Genomic DNA, 17,174 nt, shown 5'->3' with positions numbered 1-17,174 from the left:
CACAGTGTGGTGGCTCTCCACTGAGAGAGATGATGAAGCTACTACTGGCACAGAAGTCACTGTGTCTTCCTGTGATTCTAGTTCGTGTGACCATGGCAGATTATTTAAATACTCTCTCATCCTTCACATGAAGGGTAGATTAAAATTTGTCCAAGGACTGTAGTCTTAACATGGAATACTGATACTTGATGCAGTTAGAAGGGCCAAATTGGTAGCTGCCTACGTGTTAGATCTTGGACTTGGGAAACTCATGAGCTGATAACCTATTTGCTGTTCTAACAGTGTAAGCAGTATAGTTGCTTGGATTGACTAGGTAGGAAAGGGAGTACATGTCTGTCTTATTGGGTCAGAAATACTAGTTTTCATAAAACACATTTGAAAACTTGTTTCATATGTAATCAAAGGCAGCAAAAGAGCTAAGTTCCTTTTAAACCTGTAAATAAAGTGATTGGAAGCATTTTTGTTCCTTACAGTGTTGTCACTGCATAAAATATCCTGCTGCCCACCTCATTCAAAATTCTTTGTGTGCACTACCCAGTAATAATGCCATGACTTAATGAGAGAAGCATTAGGCCATGCAAATACCAAATATAGGACATTTCTTTGACTATAGCAATACCTTACAGTTTGTGCCTTCTGCTAGTGGTGGTATTAAGAGCCTAGGGTTATAATCCTGCATGCATTGCAAACTTTGCCTGTTACTTCTTTAAGTAATTGTGTTAATCCTTCTATGTAGGAGCCTGGAATAAATGTGGAATTTGGTGATACTAGCCCTCTCTTTGTGTGTGCATGCTCCATAGGTCACCTGAACTGCTGTGTGTCTATTCAGTGTGAAGTGAACAGCCTCATATCGGCTTGTCTTTCATGTGTGAAGACCATTAGCATTCTTGATTCAGTGCTGGAGAGAGACATAGTTATGCCTTTACGCTAAAGTTGGCTGATTTAAATGTGGGGATGATGATGGAGAGAGATGGGCATTGCGAAATGTTTGGACAGAGAGTGTGCAAATGTGATAGTCTCATTTAATTAACCCTGTGTTAAGATTTTTGTTCCTGTTAAGAAGGTAAGGAGTCTTTTAACTGTCTGAGTTTCATCTTAGTGATGTTCATGTGTGCCCCTGCTCTTTTGAGACAGGCCACAGATGGGAGATTCTTGCGTTGTTAGAAGTGATTTGTTAACTTTGAAATGCCTTCAGGTAGTGTGAATATGACTAAGTCTGGTGAGCCTTCACGGGTAAAGGCAATTTTAGCGGTTTCAAGTCCAGAGCAGACCACAGCGCCTGTGAGTTTACATTAAGTTGCAGTCTTCTAGACAGGCATATCAAAGTGAACTCTTGCAGTTCCAGCAGGTTTGGAATTCAAGTACAGTGTGCAACGTTACAGGAGTTGGAGGCTATAATTGGGTAGTTGGAGGTAGTAACTGGGGAGGAAAGATGCCTCACTAATCAGAGGAGCCTTTGTAGTTTTTAGGAGGGAGGTCTGTCAGCTACTTGAAAACTGCAGCAGATTCATGTCTTTAGGAACCAAGCACCTGGCGGATTTTTTCTGTTAATGGTATAGTTATGTCCTTTGTAGATGCAACCTCAAAACGGATTGATGGTTGTGGGCTTAACTCTGGGGTATTGAATTGCATGTAAAATTTTGTGTGCCACTAAAATGCAACAATGGTAGATTCAAATGTAGTTGCATTATTGGTACTAGAAAAGCAAAGTAGTACCTTAAGACAGGAAATACAGTGTTTTAAGAACTGGATACAGTTTTCCATGCTAGTGAAGTTTCTTTACTTTTAACAAAAGCTTGCCAATTCTAGCATTTTTTCTGTTTACCACCTTCGTTAATGATCTAGATGATGGGGCAGTGTACCCTCAGCAGTTTTGCTCAAGACACAAAACTGAGAGGAGTGGCTGATACGCCAGAGGGTTGCACCGACATCCAGAGAAGAGAGATTTGGATGGGCTGGAGAATTGGGCAGACAGGAACCTCATGAAGTTGAGCAGGAGGAAGTGCAAAGTCCTGTACGCAGGGAGGAACAACCCCATGCACCAATGTGTGCAGGGCGACACCAGCTGGAAAGCAGCTTGGCAGAAAAAACCTGGTGGACACCCAAGCTGAACATGAGCCAGCAACGTGCCCTTGCAGCACAGAAGGTCACTGGCATCCTGGGCTGCATTAGGCAAAGTATTGCCAGCAGGTCAAGGGAGGAGATCCTTCCCCTCCCCCCACAACAGCTCTGGGGAGGCCACACCGAGTCCTGTGTCCAGTCCTGGGCTCCCCAGTACAGCAGAGACGTGGATGTACCGGAGAGTCCAGCAGTGGGCCACAGAGATGATGAAGGGACCGCAGCACCTCTCCTACGAGGAAAGGCTGAGAGAGCTGGGACTGTTTAGCCTAGAGAAGAGAAGGCTGCGTATACGTTATATGTGTGCGCATATATATATATGCATACAATGTATATAAATACCTGAAGGAAGGGTGCCAAGAGGACAGAGCCAGGCTTTTTTTGGTGTTGTCCAGTGACAGCACCAGAGGCAGTGGGCACAAACCGAGACACGGGATGTTCCCTCTGAGCCTCAGGAAGCACTTTCTTACTGAGAGGGTGACTGAACCCTGGCACAGGCTACCCTGGGAAGTTGTGGAGTCTCCGTCCTTGGAGATCCTAAAAAACTCTCTGGACACTGTCCTGAGCAACTGGCTGCAGGTGGCCCTGCTTGAGTAGCGGGTTGAACCAGATCACCTCCAGAGGTCCCTTCCAACCTCAGCCACTCTTCTGTGATTGTTTCATGTTGAACAAATTTCCAATAAAATAGTTTAAAAATAATACACATTTTCTTATCATTACCTCCTCCACATAGTCATGGCCCACTGGCTGGACATCACTTTGCAAAGCAGCAAGAGTTGTGGGAGTCACTGGTTCAGCTGCTGTGTCTGATTTCACTTCCTGTGCTTGCACTGTAGTAGCAGGAGCTGTTTTAACACTTTCAGCTGATTTCATTTCTTCCAGTTTACTTCCCGTTGTCTGAAGCTTATTGCCACCTACAAATCAAAAAAGTTAAATCATTAACTTTCATAAAATGAGAATGTGATTACATATGATGTGCAAACTGAAGACTTTATTTGCAAATACCTGTGTTCTGGCCAAAGCATTCTCAGTCCTCTAAAATTAGTTAAAACTTAACCATATTTTAAATACAATTAAAATATTGTTAAAAGTAAGTTTAACAACATTGAAGTTATTTAAACACAATGTTTTATTTTAGCAAAAAAACCCTTTCCTTTATACCATTGCAATGTTCCTAAGTAATTTTCATGCTTTTTCAGAAGAGATAGGGCTGAACAGGAACAATTCAGCAAACACATTTTAATAATCTCTTTTTTGTCATCAGATTTTTAACTGGATCCAAAAAAGTAATTCAAAACCTTATAATGTTTGTACTAGCAAAGGTAGTGTATCCTCAATGTTGCAACTGCATAGATCTTTCCTTCAAGAGCCTGATAGCTTATTGTGGAACAGCTGCTTCCCATCTCTAAACATCTGTCATACTCATTTCAAACATTTCCACTACTAGATTTCCACTGTTACAAGGATGTTTCAGTTGCCCAGTTATCAACTGCCAACCTGCTGCAGGTTGCCTTGACAGCTCAAGCTGTGAACTGAAATTACAACCAACTGGACTATAAACTGCAGTACTCCATCACCTACTACATAAGAAACCAAGGTGGGCTTCTTATGAAGGCTGCAGAAGCCTCCAGGAAAGGTCAGGTGGAGACAACTGGGCAGAAAACACCAAAAATTTTGAAGCAAAACTTCCGTATATATTCTTACTTTCACATATCAGTAATTCTCTTAAACACAACAGTTACTCATGCATAAAGTTAACTAAATAAATTTGTATTTGCTGCACTAAGTTTAAAAAAAATATAGAATAGGTTAGGTTTCAAAATAAAGACTGACTTCTGTACTTGCCAACAAAGTTTATTTTCGGTGTAGATATTTTCTTTACAGGTATATTAGCAGCGGTTGAAGATGTTTTGTTGTTGGATGCAGTGTTAAGTGGTGTGTTTGCCGTGGGAGTAAGAATTTTCACTGCAGAGGACGCAACAGAGGAGTTCACAGTACTGCTGCTAGTTGCTATATTTGAAGCAGAGGCAGTTGGTTTGGAAGCAGATGTGGCTGTTGAGGAAGTAGCCTGGGTAACCACATTTGGCTCAGTTGAAGGAATGGGTTTGCCAAGTTTTGTGTGCAACTTTACTACCTGTAAGAATGCAGAGAAATTCAAAATTCGTTATATGATCTCCTTGAGATAACTATAGAAAATGATGTAACACAAACATCAATAACTAAAAAAATCAATGTAACTAATAAGGTAGCTCTTGCTTCTTTATGAAAAGTGATCTTGGCAAAAAGCCCCTGATGGGCGCGTAAAAACTCTTGTAATCTGTAACAAGGAAATAGTTAATAATTATCTCACATTGCTTATTTCCACTAGAAATTCAGATATTTACTCCAAAAACAGTGTAGATGAGAACAGAAAGCCAACAAATTCATAAGCCAGTACAACTCAGGATGCATTCTGCTCCAACTGTTTCAACGTGACTGTTTTGTTGCATGGTTGCTTTTTATTCTCCCCTCAAAACTGTAGTATATCAAACTACTTTGGTTCCAAATAATACTTGTAAGTTATTTAATTCAGATTCAACAACACTGTCTCTTTTGATCATCACATTTTAAGAGTATTCATACTGAAAGAATTGCCAGGTTAAATAGCAAACTGAAGAGATTCTTTAGGCAAAAGTGTTTTGTTTTGTTTGTTTGTTTGTTTTTAGTTAAAGAAAAGCACATCTGCAGAGACAGTTAAGGACGATGTGAGAGGTATATTTCAGAGCTCTTTAGTATTGCACAGAAAGTAAAGAGGTACATGCTTATTCTTAAGAAGCAATAAGCTTCTTAATAAGCTTTCATAGCAAGCTGGAGATAGAATACTATTACTTTTTGGTGACAGCTGACCATCACACCTGAAAAAGTAGTGCAGGTAGTCCGTAAGAATAAAATAAGCAAAATCAAAACTAAAGACTAGGTTTCAAAAATAGTAGTAAAAAACCTACAAATCTGCAAGACATGCCTTTAATGCAAACACATGTACACTATCAAGATATGCACACAACTGTATACATACACTTTTCAGGTTTTTGTTCCTACTTTTTAAAGAATGTTCCCCATCAGAATACACACATATTAGTGTCACACAATACTGTAAGTTCAAGCAACTCTTCAGAATTACTTTTTTCCCAGTAGAGGGCACAAGATTCTTCAGTGTACCGCAGAAATAAAGAGTTCTTGGAGATTTCATTTTTACACTGATTACAACTTACATTAGTAGTGGTTAGAAACTATGAGGAAAAGAAAGCTACATCCAAATATATAAAGATAATATCCACTATACTCCATACACCTATGGAGTTACAGGGCACAATCTAAAAATGCGATGCCTCAACTTATTAATGAAAGAAAGAACACTAGCCAAATCTATCTGAATTATAGTTTTTGCTCTTGTGGAAAAAATGTTTTAAATTTGCTACAAGATTTATTAATTTTAATAGGAACAATGTTACTGATGCCACTTTGTGCAGGAGCGGGCTGGCAATTAGGACCAAGGACCATGCGTGGCGATCAGTTAGCTGAGGGGAATGTGCTCGAGCTTGTCTAGACAACAATTAACATGATGAGACATCTTTACAGAGCACAGGGGAGTGGGAGACGGATGGCGCCATCCAAGGAAAGGTAACACCTTGCTGTTAATTGATGGTAGTTAACCACCAATCAGGGATTGCCTAGTATGCAAGGCTTAGCTTCAAGAACCAATCTGTTTAAAACGCGCAGCTTCTGAAAGTGTATATAAACTCGTGCTTCTGTACAATAAATTGACATTTGCTTGCATCAAGCTGCGTCCCGTCTCTTCATTCGCCGCAAATTGGTGACCCCGACGTGATGCGTTTAAGGATCTGACGTGAAGGGCTCTTGAATCGCCTATCTGAGCGACATGCAGCGAATACCACAGAACTTTGAATGATCTGCTGAAAGGGAGTGGGAGCCGGCCTGAAATCCCTCCGGAGTTGAGAGGTGAGCTGTGGGAAATCCGTAACGGGGAATCAGGCTTCATCCCCAGAAAGAGACGTATATGGACTCATGAAGGGTCTTCTAGTCAGATCAGGGAGTCCGTGCCTCAGTCTCCTCAAATGGTGACCCCTATGGTGGTGTTCCGAAGCCTTGGAAGAATAAGGACGGAAAAAAGACAGCTCGTGGAAGAGGGCTGTGTTCCGGAGGAGACGGCTTGGCTGAACGATCGTCTGGCTGGCCGCACCAGGCGGACAACCTGCATTGAGACAGGTGAGCAGCCAAGAAACTCTAAGACTTTGAAGCTGTAAATTCCACCAACAGCACGACTCTTCTCAAGACACCGTCAGCAATGGCGATTCTGTCCACATCTCCTCTGCCGCCAAAGCTTCTGTCGCTGATTGCAGCGACCCTCACAACACAGGACCAAGCACGGGAACAGGACAACTTGGACAATGATTTCATTAACACTGATAAACCTTTTGATCCAGGTCCTATAGATCTGGAAAAGGAGCTAGACCTTTCCCCCACCCCCTTGTCTCTCCTGATGCATTGATTGTATTTTTGGGGAGGGTGAAAGGGGGTCTGAGGGATTGGTGGCAGGAATGCAAGTGGGAAGCACTTAAGTGATGGGTTTTGGGAGTTGCTATGGCACGTTCAGTATTTTGTCAGACAAATCAACCTTGAGAGTGGCAGCCTGTGCAATACGAGGCTGTTAAAGAGTTAAGCAAAGCAGTGCGGGAAGGGAGGATTCATAATGAGAGAACAGCTAGGCATCGTGAAGGAGACTAGGAAAGATAAACATTGTTAGCTAGTGTTTAATAGGTGTCTGCATGCTTGTAGAGATATATAGTTATGTAACTACATGAATGATTTCTGCCCTGAGCCTGGTGCAGCATACAGGGGCTCAGAGATGTAAATAGGGGCTTTTCTGTTATGGTAAAAGTGTTTCTCTTTGCATAAAAAAGAGAGGGAATGAAGGGAATGACCCCAGAGGTATGTTCAGAGAAGGCATGCGATGTTTCAAACTTTTTGACTGAACCAGTTCTTGTTTGGTGTGCCCTTCCACCTATGTATAATGTTAATCCAAAAGAAGCTGATATTGTTTACACTTTGAATGTCGATAATTGTCTTTCTGTAGATGCTAATGTAGTAGGAGGCTATGATGGGAACGTGTCGCAGCAGTTCTTCTCTTATCCAGAGTAACAGCAGGGAAAGCATTAAAGAGTTAAATCACCTTGTTTGGTAGGCAGTTAAGAATGTGAGTCAAAATTGCCACTGCTTTTTGCTGTTGGTTCAAGGACATGGCTGTGAGGATTTTGACGGTATGTGCTGCGTGGATTTTAGGCACCCCATTGCAGCAACATGTTATCAAAATCTGAGAAAATTTCAGCCTTTTTGGCATCCATTCACTCAATTGGCAGTATTGTTTGTTTGCTATTACCTTGGTTGCTGTCATGTTTGCAAGGGCCCTGCAGAACATGGCAAGCCTGGTACTAGCCGTTCAAAAACAAAAAGGGGAAATTGTAAAATTGTACGGAACAGAGACAGTGGGTTTTGACACTGATAATATGTCTTAGTTGCTTTTTTTATTTGTTCTATTACTTATACCTTGTTTTTACTCGTTCGGTTTCAAAGGTTCTTTTTGTGCAACAGGAAGGGGCAGATGCAGGAGCGGGCTGGAAACTAGGACCATGCATGGCAATCAGTTAGCTGAGGGGAATGTGCTCGAGCTTGTCTAGACAACAATTAACATGATGAGACACCTTTACAGAGCACAGGGGAGTGGGAGACGGATGGTGCCAAGGATGGCGCCAAGGATGGCGCCAAGGAAAGGTAACACCTTGCTGTTAATTGATGGTAGTTAACCACCAATCAGGGATTGCCTAGTATGCAAGGCTTAGCTTCAAGAACCAATCTGTTTAAAACGCGCAGCTTCTGAAAGTGTATACAAACTTGTGCTTCTGTACAATAAATTGACATTTGCTTGCATCAAGCTGCGTCCCCGCAACTTTGCACAGTGTTCTGAGATGCAAAGAGCTATAAAAGCTGAATATTAACACTGTATTTGTTACTGACACTAATATTTCCAGAGTTATGAGGAAAATCTGCAATATCTAAACACACATTTTACGCTGGCATTCCATTTACTATTGCATGGCCAAATTTAAAACACAGGTCACATTCACAGAGCAGCTTACAGTCTTTATTCCAGAATGCCCACCTAAAAGCACTCAAACATTAAGGAAAACATGCTAACCAAAAAACCCCCAAACATACTCATTATAAATCTACTACAGGACATCATTCCTTGCTCTCATATGCCAGTCTTCTTCACAAGACATACCAAGGAGTGATGTGTCCCCCTTGGCACTGACTCAGCTTACAGTGTTTCAAAGTGCACTGAAAGCTTCACAGCACTAGATGAGTAAGATTAATGCCAAGAAAAGCACTGAAAACAGTTAGGAGGTACAAGCGTACTACTACCATGTCCTCATGGACTCTTTTCCCCATCTTATCCCACATCTTCTTCCTACAGTTTACATACTTTCCCCAAAACACACTCTTCTCATTGATGCCATGGCAGTATTTTTCCCCCTTTCTCCCAGCAAGGCCATTCTAACAGTAAGCTTAAAGACAAGTTTGAAACAAAAAGCAGAATTAAACATCTGTAAACAAAACAATTCAAATTCTGTTGTTTCTACATATCTGTATCTTCTCCTCTCTAACATAAGAAAAAACAATGGAAGAAACACAGAAATCACTTGTAAAATAAGAACAAGAGAGAACTCTTACTTTCTGATGCTTGGCTCCACGGATGTGGGCAGCATAAGCATCTGCCCCTGTACAAGACACATCACAAAGTTCACAGCGCAACTGATTCTGAGTTCCACGAGCAGAAGTGCTGCTGCTACTGGTGTTCTGGGAAGCTTTTAATGCTGCTTCTTTCTTTTTGTGTTTCTGGCCTTCTAGGTGTTCTTTGTAAGTCTGTTTAAATAAACAATACACACACAAAAAAGCTGTCTTGGTCCTGCTTCATCATTCATGTGAATATATGTAATACAGAACATAGTATAACACACATGCTTTGTATAAGAAACACTTCCTACATTGAACATTTCTTCCATATGACATGCTCTAAAGCCATTAATAGCATGCTACTTCTAAGGTGAAGAAATTCTCTTCACCATTACCAGGATGCCACTTTTAGGTAATACAATATGGGCTCTTCTCCTCTAATTCTCATTTCATCAAGCACTGGTCAACAGATAGTACCACTGAAAACTTGATATGATTGGAAAACTGCGGTTTTCCGCATTGCATTCTGTTATTCCTGATTTTGAATTTTCCTCAAACTACAAGACCACAATGATCAAGTGTATTGAGAGAACTAAAAAAGAAAATTCAAAAGGTGGTGGTGCATAAATAAAGCGGTGCTGAAAGTGAAATGCAGAAGTTGGTATTTCTTCCTATACCAACACTAGCAATCCAGAGAGCAGACAGGGTGGGAAATAACAAGTTTACCCAAATAGCAAGAACTGTTTAGCCAGACACACGTCAACACTTCGCAAGAATTGGTTATCTACTTTGTACACACTTGTACCCACTGTGAAACTAAACTGGGATGCTGGAATACTATGAAGAATAAACTTTCAGGCTTACAGTTCACAAAAATGTATGTAATTCCATAGTTCTGAAAAAAAAGTATTTTTTAAGAAGTTTGCTATGTTAAAAAAGCAAGCCACATTCAAAATCTAAAAGATATATCTTCTCATAGGAACTCTTTCTACAATAGCACACATTTTCATTTAATTATTCCTTTAACAGAAGTACAGAATAAGGCCTTTACTAATTAATAAATACTGTTAAAGCAGTCAGATTTTTAGTTGAAGAGATTATGACTGAAGTGTATGACAGGATATTACATATTATAGGTACCTGTGGTCCAGCACAGCTGATCTTACAAACATCACAGTAGTGGATCTGGGGCGGTTTGGGAGGTTGTTTTGGTTTCAGTTGCTTATTTTGGAATGGTGCCTTTTTAGTAAAGGTGGTCCCTGTCCAAGCAGCTGTTGCAGCAGCAGCAGCAGCAGCTGCTGCTGCTTGTTTCTGTTGCTGCTGCTGCTGCTGGTAATAGGACGATGCAGCTGAATACACCGCAGCTTCATAGCCAGAATAAGAGGTACCTCAAAAATCAAAATAAAATATATGTTACCACACTGTACATCATGTATCAATTACATAATATACTAATGCAAAACATGTTGCATAATAGAATTTGGGGGGCAGGCCAGAACATACATGAATTATTGAGATCGTTAGGCAACCTGAATTTTTCTTGATGTTTCATAGTACACATATATAGCTACCAATTGTATCAGGAATGTATTTGATTTTAGACATCTTTGCAGACACACAGTTATGTTAGATATATCAAAGCATCGCAAAAGTGTATGTAAAATTTCCTGGTACATCTGGTTAGACTGAGTATGGTATAACAAAAGATTTATCAAAGGCCGCTTGAAGTAAGCGGTCTTCTAGAACCAGATTTACTGTTCAAGTTTCCAAATGTCAAGGAGGACAGACATTATGTAGAGAAGGGGAAAAAAATATGAAGACAGAATGGCTAGTGCACTTACATTCTATTTCAATGACTTAATTTGTTTTAGGGCAGAGAAGCTGCTTTCCTGCTAAAACTTGGCTATGCAGTCCTTGATTTCTAATATCAAAGCTGAATAAATGAAGGAAACTGGGCTTTCATGCCTCTAAGCCAGTTTTCCCATAAAATTTCTAATCTACTGGTTCAACTATTTAAATCCTCTGATCAGGCTCTGTCTCAAAGAAGTCTTAAAATCCCTTTTAAACAGAAAACAAAACAAAACAGAGTTCAAGGTAGCTATAATACACCAGTCGATTTATCATCTGGCCATAAAGTTAACATCTGTCTTTAACTACTTTTCAGATTTCTAACATTTGAAGCAAAGTCTTTTTTTCAGCACCCATTCTCCTCCCACGTTGAGTCAAGACAGCTCAAACTTACAAGATTCATATTGAACAGCTCCTCCCTGTCTCTGTAATTGCTGTTTGATGGCAGCATGCTCCCTTCCAGTTTCCCTGGGCAATATCTGTGTCTGTGTGTTTGCTTATTTTTTTTCTATCCCCCATCTTTTCTTTCCAAACCTTAACAGTAAGTCACAAAACACTGTGCAATGCAGCAATGCCAATGCTTTATATATTCTCATATGTAACAAAATAGGCATACACAAACACCAAACCTCTTTTAAAGGTACAGCAAAATATTTTGCCATTACGATTTGACTGGTTGATAATTCTCCATAGACTATGACATTACTGAAAAAGAACTGCTAAAATTCTGAGTATTTAAAGCCTCTCCTGTAGCAACTGCAAAGATCCCAGCAGCATAATATGCAAAATTCTTACCAGAGTAAGTAACCGCTGTTGTACTGTATGTTGCACTTTGAGTATAGGATGGAACAACAGTAGCTGCAGCTGCCACTGGCTGCACAGTAGAGGATACCGGATATATAGAAAATGTAGTTGTTGCTGGACTTGGGGTTGCAGGTTTTATAGCTGTCACTTGTCGTGTTTGCTGAGCTTGGGTATACTGAGTTGCCCCTTGGCTATATCCTGCTTTTGGAGCTAATTAGGACAGAAAATAGAAGTATACAATCATTGACATGTTTTAGTTGACTGAAATGCAAACCATATTAAGTGATCCTTAACAATATGCTGGGGAATAAATGCATAACAAGTGGGTTTTGTTTTGGTTTTTTGATTGGCTTTGGTTTTTTGTGTTGTGGTTGGTTTTGTGGGGTTTGGGGTTCTTTTTGGGGTTTTGGTGTGTTTTTTTCTTCAGTCATGATTATGCATTGTGTGCCATGTATCACACAACTGTTTAATCATGTCACAGCTCACACTAGTAAGCCTCAGATTTGTTTAAACTGTGCTGCCAGGTTTTTAAGCAACCTTCTCATTCAACGGTTTTATTAGAGTACACTAAACCAAAGTACACCTGAACTTTCTTATTAGTTCTAATTAAAGTAAAAAAAGTAAATAGGATTTTTGCTTTGTAGCAATCATAATTAAAGAACTACATAAAGTAAATAAAGAATTAAAAAAAGTCTAATGAAGTTATCATCTGAACCCACCATTGACTATCTAAACGTCCTTCAGCAAGGTTTCTAAACAAATCATCAAGAAGGCTGACTAGAAGTATGTTTTGAGTGTATTTAATAATAATCCAAACCTCAGAGACAGCTACTTATAGCAGCGTCACAATAATGTTCAAGTTCTAGGTGCAGTGAATTTCTCTATATATTGACAGAGATTACATGACAAAACTAAAAAAAAATCTGGATAATGTGAAATATTCAAAAAACTTATTTTTAAGGTATTGAAGTATACACTGACTGTGTATAATGACAGCAGTTTGAATCGTGTCACCTACCTGTCTGGTAGTATGATTCAGCTACTGAAGGTTGAGGCTGGGCAGCAGCAGCCACAGCTGCTGCAGTTGCTGTTGGCTGTTGATAGTATTGCTTGCTGTCATAAGCTACAGCTGGGGCGGTAGATCGAACATAAGAATAGGAATCCTAAAAATTCAAAAAGGAAAACCCAGCAAATTTCTCCTTTAAGTATGTATCTGGAGTAATAGCAGTCATTAGCAGAGTCAAAGAAACAATGTATTTTCTTCTGGTCAACTAAAGCAGTTTAAATCACATACTTACAGATACAATATATACAAATAAATGTATTAAAGAAATTAGATTTACATTTATAGATACTTCAGGCCTGAAAACAACTCTGATGGTCTTTTTCAGACTTGATACAGTAATTAACCTCATGCTATTAAATCACTTTCGCTACAAATTATTTTTGTTGCTGAAAAGCAACTACTTTCACTAGTTTTTCATGATGACTGTATCAAATTACACTTCTGTAAAATATGAAGTGAAAAAACACCATAATAAATTCACAAGTTTACAAACATGACGCTCTATTGGCTTTAAAAATCCCATCATTAACAATACTTTTATGGTTAAATTTTTAGAGTATGAATTAAAGACTTCTTTACTTTTTGGTGTATCAACTAGTCCATTAGGGAACTATATCTAGTCTATAATGGCAAAGCAAGTAGCCCATTCAACACCTTTATAACTCAGGAGATTGCTACTAAGCTTAGAATGGCAGGGCCAGGAAGCCACTGTATGTATGTATGTACATATATTCTCTCATCCTCACCATATTTATGGTAAAGTATAAGGAGGTGATCAACTGAGGGGAAGTAAAGCATATAGCTAAAATGGATTAATGTATAAAATTACAAAATCTCTTTTCCATCCAACCTGTGTAAACTGAAACTATTCTTATTTAGTGTACTCTTTTCTATCCGAATGCATCTACTAACTGACCTCATAATTATGAGTACACATGCTACTAGAAATTCTCCTATGTTATGATTAATTACCACATGTAACAAATCATAACCTCTGTACAAAAGAACTGAGAACATGCAGCAACAGTACAGTCCTTTTAAACAAACTAGAATACCAATTAGAATTTAGATGTTGCCTTGATAACCTTAGGACTAGAAGGTTAAAAAACCGTTACACAACACATACTATTGCAACATCAAAGATGAAAACAAACAATTCCCTTTTGTAGAAACCTGTAGCCACATGAGGTTAGGCAATGATCTCACAAAAGGTACCCAAACCCATAAAACAGGTAGTTCCTCTTCTAGGGCAATCTCCTAGCCCCGTGTTTGGCACTAGAACTCCTGCGGCACCCAGGAATCTGACAAGGGAACTATTTCCACCTCCACCGAAAATTTTTAATGGGACAGTTTTTTTCAGCTACATCAGTTCCATGACCCAGTTTACCACATGCCACTCAAACATTCAAGCTAGCTGAGACAAGACACTACTGCTCTTTTCAGCAGTAGTTTCACAAAATCACTTGGAGGTAAACATCCCTTCACTGCTTATTATGTAAACATCTGAAATCTTAAGTTTCTGCAGTAGTAGTGCTGACATTCCTCTACATGGGCCATATCACACTGCAGTCACTTCACATTCTATGAGGTTTTGCTACTAAGTTATTGGAGTTGTACTCAAACTGCAATTCCTAGAAGAAAAAAATGCAAATATCATCACATTCTCTTACCCAAACAGGCTGCCTCATTTTAACAGGTCATTTAAAAATCATACAACAGAAGTAATTATTTTGGAACCCACCTGGTAATTCTGTGTAGTGACAGGAGGTGGTGGTGGTGGAGCTTCTTGCTGCCTCTGCGTATAACCATAGTCTGTAGCTGAGTGCGCTGTAGGATAGCCTCCATATGCAGCAGCTGTTGCAGCAGCTGCAACAGCTACTGGAGCAGGCCTGGCTACTGCAACTGTAGCTGCTGCTGGAGCATACGCTGCAGTAACCGTGTGCGCAGCGACGGGTGCCTGGTGGACAGTGTAGCTGGCAACTGTAGTTGGATGGGAGTACGCTACACCTGAAGCTGGCTGCTGGCTACATTGGAAAAAGGCAGCAAGTAATTAGATTAATCCACATTCAAAGCTAATGCCTACACATTTCAAAATCCCAGAGCTGATTAATACTTGTCTGTTCTATAAAGAGACCTGGAACAGCAATCTACCTATGCATACACTTCAATGGCTCTTAACACCTCTCTTCCACACCCATTAAAAAGGCTGTTATAATGTTAGACATTTCTGTGGAGGAACACGTATCATGCAGGTGATGACCTTCTTAGCAAGGGGCAGATTTGTGTGGGTTTTTTTCAAGCAGAAGAACACAAGTCTTTCATTCAAAATAATACAAAAGCCTTAAACTTATCTTTTCATGACTGACAAGTTTTAAAATGGTTTAGTAGTTCTTCCAACAAAACTAACATCCCTGTTATATTAAGAAACACTACTTTTCTGCGAGAGCTCACGACTGACCTGCACTTGCATGAAGTTTTTCAATAAAACATATTAAAGCAATAAGATATAAAGTCTTCCATGAAAATTAGCTCAGAATTCTTACATTTAAGGCAGATACTAAATACACACCTCCAATGCTGAACCTCTCCCAAAAAAAAGTTTAGAATTACAAAGCTGGCCCCACTCGCATGTACAAAACTCCACTGCCTCACAACATGAAGCAATCAAAAGGACAGTGAGATCAAGCAAGAAGACTGCTACCAGAGCTCTGGCAATCTTCCAGGCACATGCTGAGACTAATCTGCCTCTCTAAAATTTGCAGGTAGGACATCAGTATGTGGCTGTTTCCTAAGAATGAGTAAAACAAGCAGAAATAAAAACCCATGGCTTCAAAACCTTAATTAGTTGAACAGACACTAGTACTATCGTTCTATATTGATGTGTAACTGTGCATTATGATTAGAAGCTTAGAATAGTTACTTTGATTTTTAATCAAAATGAACAAGGCAAAATATCACTATCTGGAACAATTAAATGAAGCAGGGATTCAATTTTTCAGTATACTTTCCGCACTGTTGTTCAATAGTACTTAAGAATCTCTATAGGGTTTCACATGTCCATAGCACTATTAAAAGATAATTCAAAACCAACTCTATGCCTATCAAGGAGGTAGTATCCCCTATTTTTCAGAAGAAAGTAGAAACCAAATAAAAATGAAATCTCACTTGAAGCAAACATACTCACTGGCACAATGAACTGCATATGGTTATGCTAATATTTTCTCCTAAAGTCTGAGATATTGTCTCTGATATAACTACCAGAAACAAAGCACCTTTTTAACTACATGTACTATATTATTTTTGCAAAAGATATTAGCATAACTCCCTTGTGCTTAGTATTTTTTATTTATTTTTAGAAAAACTGATTTTGTAATTTTAATTACAGCAGAACCCATTAACGTCGCTGAATTAAAAAAAAAATTCTCACACCAGAAACAGTAATTTTATTATTATTGGACTTCCACACCTGGACTCCACCTTATTCCCACTGTAGGCACCTAATTCCTTAAAAGACCACTTGCACATTCAAATTTATTTCAGTTGTGAGTTGTACTCACCACTATGTTTCGTTCTATTTTCAATTTTTTAGCATAACAGTAGAAGGAAAAGACTAAAACTCTTTGGTGTAGCTCTCACTATTGCTTGGAAAAATTCCTCCTACTTGACATACACACGAAGATTCTCTGTTTTGTCAGTTTAAGGTGAGAAATTGGACTCCATCAGACAATTCAGGAAGATTATTTTATGACAGTAGAAGTGAGTGATGGTCTATAAAATTAGGGCACATTATCTACATAACTAACAGTACAGAAATGCAAAAATTGTGAGGTAATTACCATTTTATGTATCTACTAAAAACACATAAAATTGAGAAAACAGACAGCAGTCCAATATTGTCAACAAGGAAAGCCTTGCTCCACCCTATCCCCACCCTCATTTTTTCCTCCTTTCATGTAAAAAACCTGGCTATGCCATCCTATCCCATCCTTGGTGCTAGTTCTGCTAGTTGTCAAGCTATTCAGTGCACTGATTAAGTCATTAATCTAGCAGAAAACAAGTTGGGTTTTTTGTGCTCAGCTCATTTTCTAACATGGTAGACATGTCAGAAACACTAGAATTTACAAAACAAGTCAGCTGAGTGCCAGAAACCATTTAAGTTATACACAGGGAAATTGGAGGGGTTGGAATAAAAATGGAAGAGATGTGTTCAAGGCTGGGTTGGATGGGGCTTTGAGCAACCTGGTCTAGCAGAAGGTGTCCCTTCTTTAAGGTCTTTAAGATCCCTTCCAACCCAAACCATTCTATGATCCTATGAGAAAGAAAAGGGACCTGTACAGGAAGCCTTAATTTGGCTCTTCGAAGTTTCATGAAACTGTGCTTAAGTTACTACTACAAAATACAATACAGTGCTCACAATACACTACAAACTAGCAGTGCCAGTCAAGTTTATTAAAGGAAACCTTTTTGTTCTCAAAATATGTATGATTAAAGCTACCTGACAGTTTCCAGTATTTAATATTGTGAAGAGATTATGATCATTATCAGC

At 39.2% G+C, this 17,174-nt stretch overlaps 1 protein-coding gene across 3 annotated transcripts in view; it reads right to left on the bottom strand.

Moving 5' to 3' along the window:
• ZFR (zinc finger RNA binding protein) overlaps positions 1-17,174 on the bottom strand; it is a 46,744-nt gene that overhangs the window by 19,481 nt on the left and 10,089 nt on the right. For 2 of the 3 annotated variants that reach the window (XM_037373321.1, XM_037373323.1), the window contains exons 3-9: positions 14,370-14,652; positions 12,581-12,725; positions 11,554-11,772; positions 10,051-10,298; positions 8,908-9,099; positions 3,952-4,252; positions 2,839-3,032 (exon numbers count right to left, since the gene is read on the bottom strand). In XM_037373321.1, the coding sequence (XP_037229218.1) occupies positions 2,839-3,032; positions 3,952-4,252; positions 8,908-9,099; positions 10,051-10,298; positions 11,554-11,772; positions 12,581-12,725; positions 14,370-14,652 (1,582 nt within the window). The remainder of the gene's footprint in view (positions 1-2,838; positions 3,033-3,951; positions 4,253-8,907; positions 9,100-10,050; positions 10,299-11,553; positions 11,773-12,580; positions 12,726-14,369; positions 14,653-17,174) is intronic. The other variant, XM_037373322.1, reaches the window with a different exon arrangement.

The sequence above is a fragment of the Falco rusticolus genome, chromosome Z (genome assembly GCF_015220075.1).
Source record: "Falco rusticolus isolate bFalRus1 chromosome Z, bFalRus1.pri, whole genome shotgun sequence".
Taxonomy (NCBI): Eukaryota; Metazoa; Chordata; class Aves; order Falconiformes; family Falconidae; genus Falco; species Falco rusticolus.
This window is presented reverse-complemented; position numbering and strand designations above follow the sequence as displayed.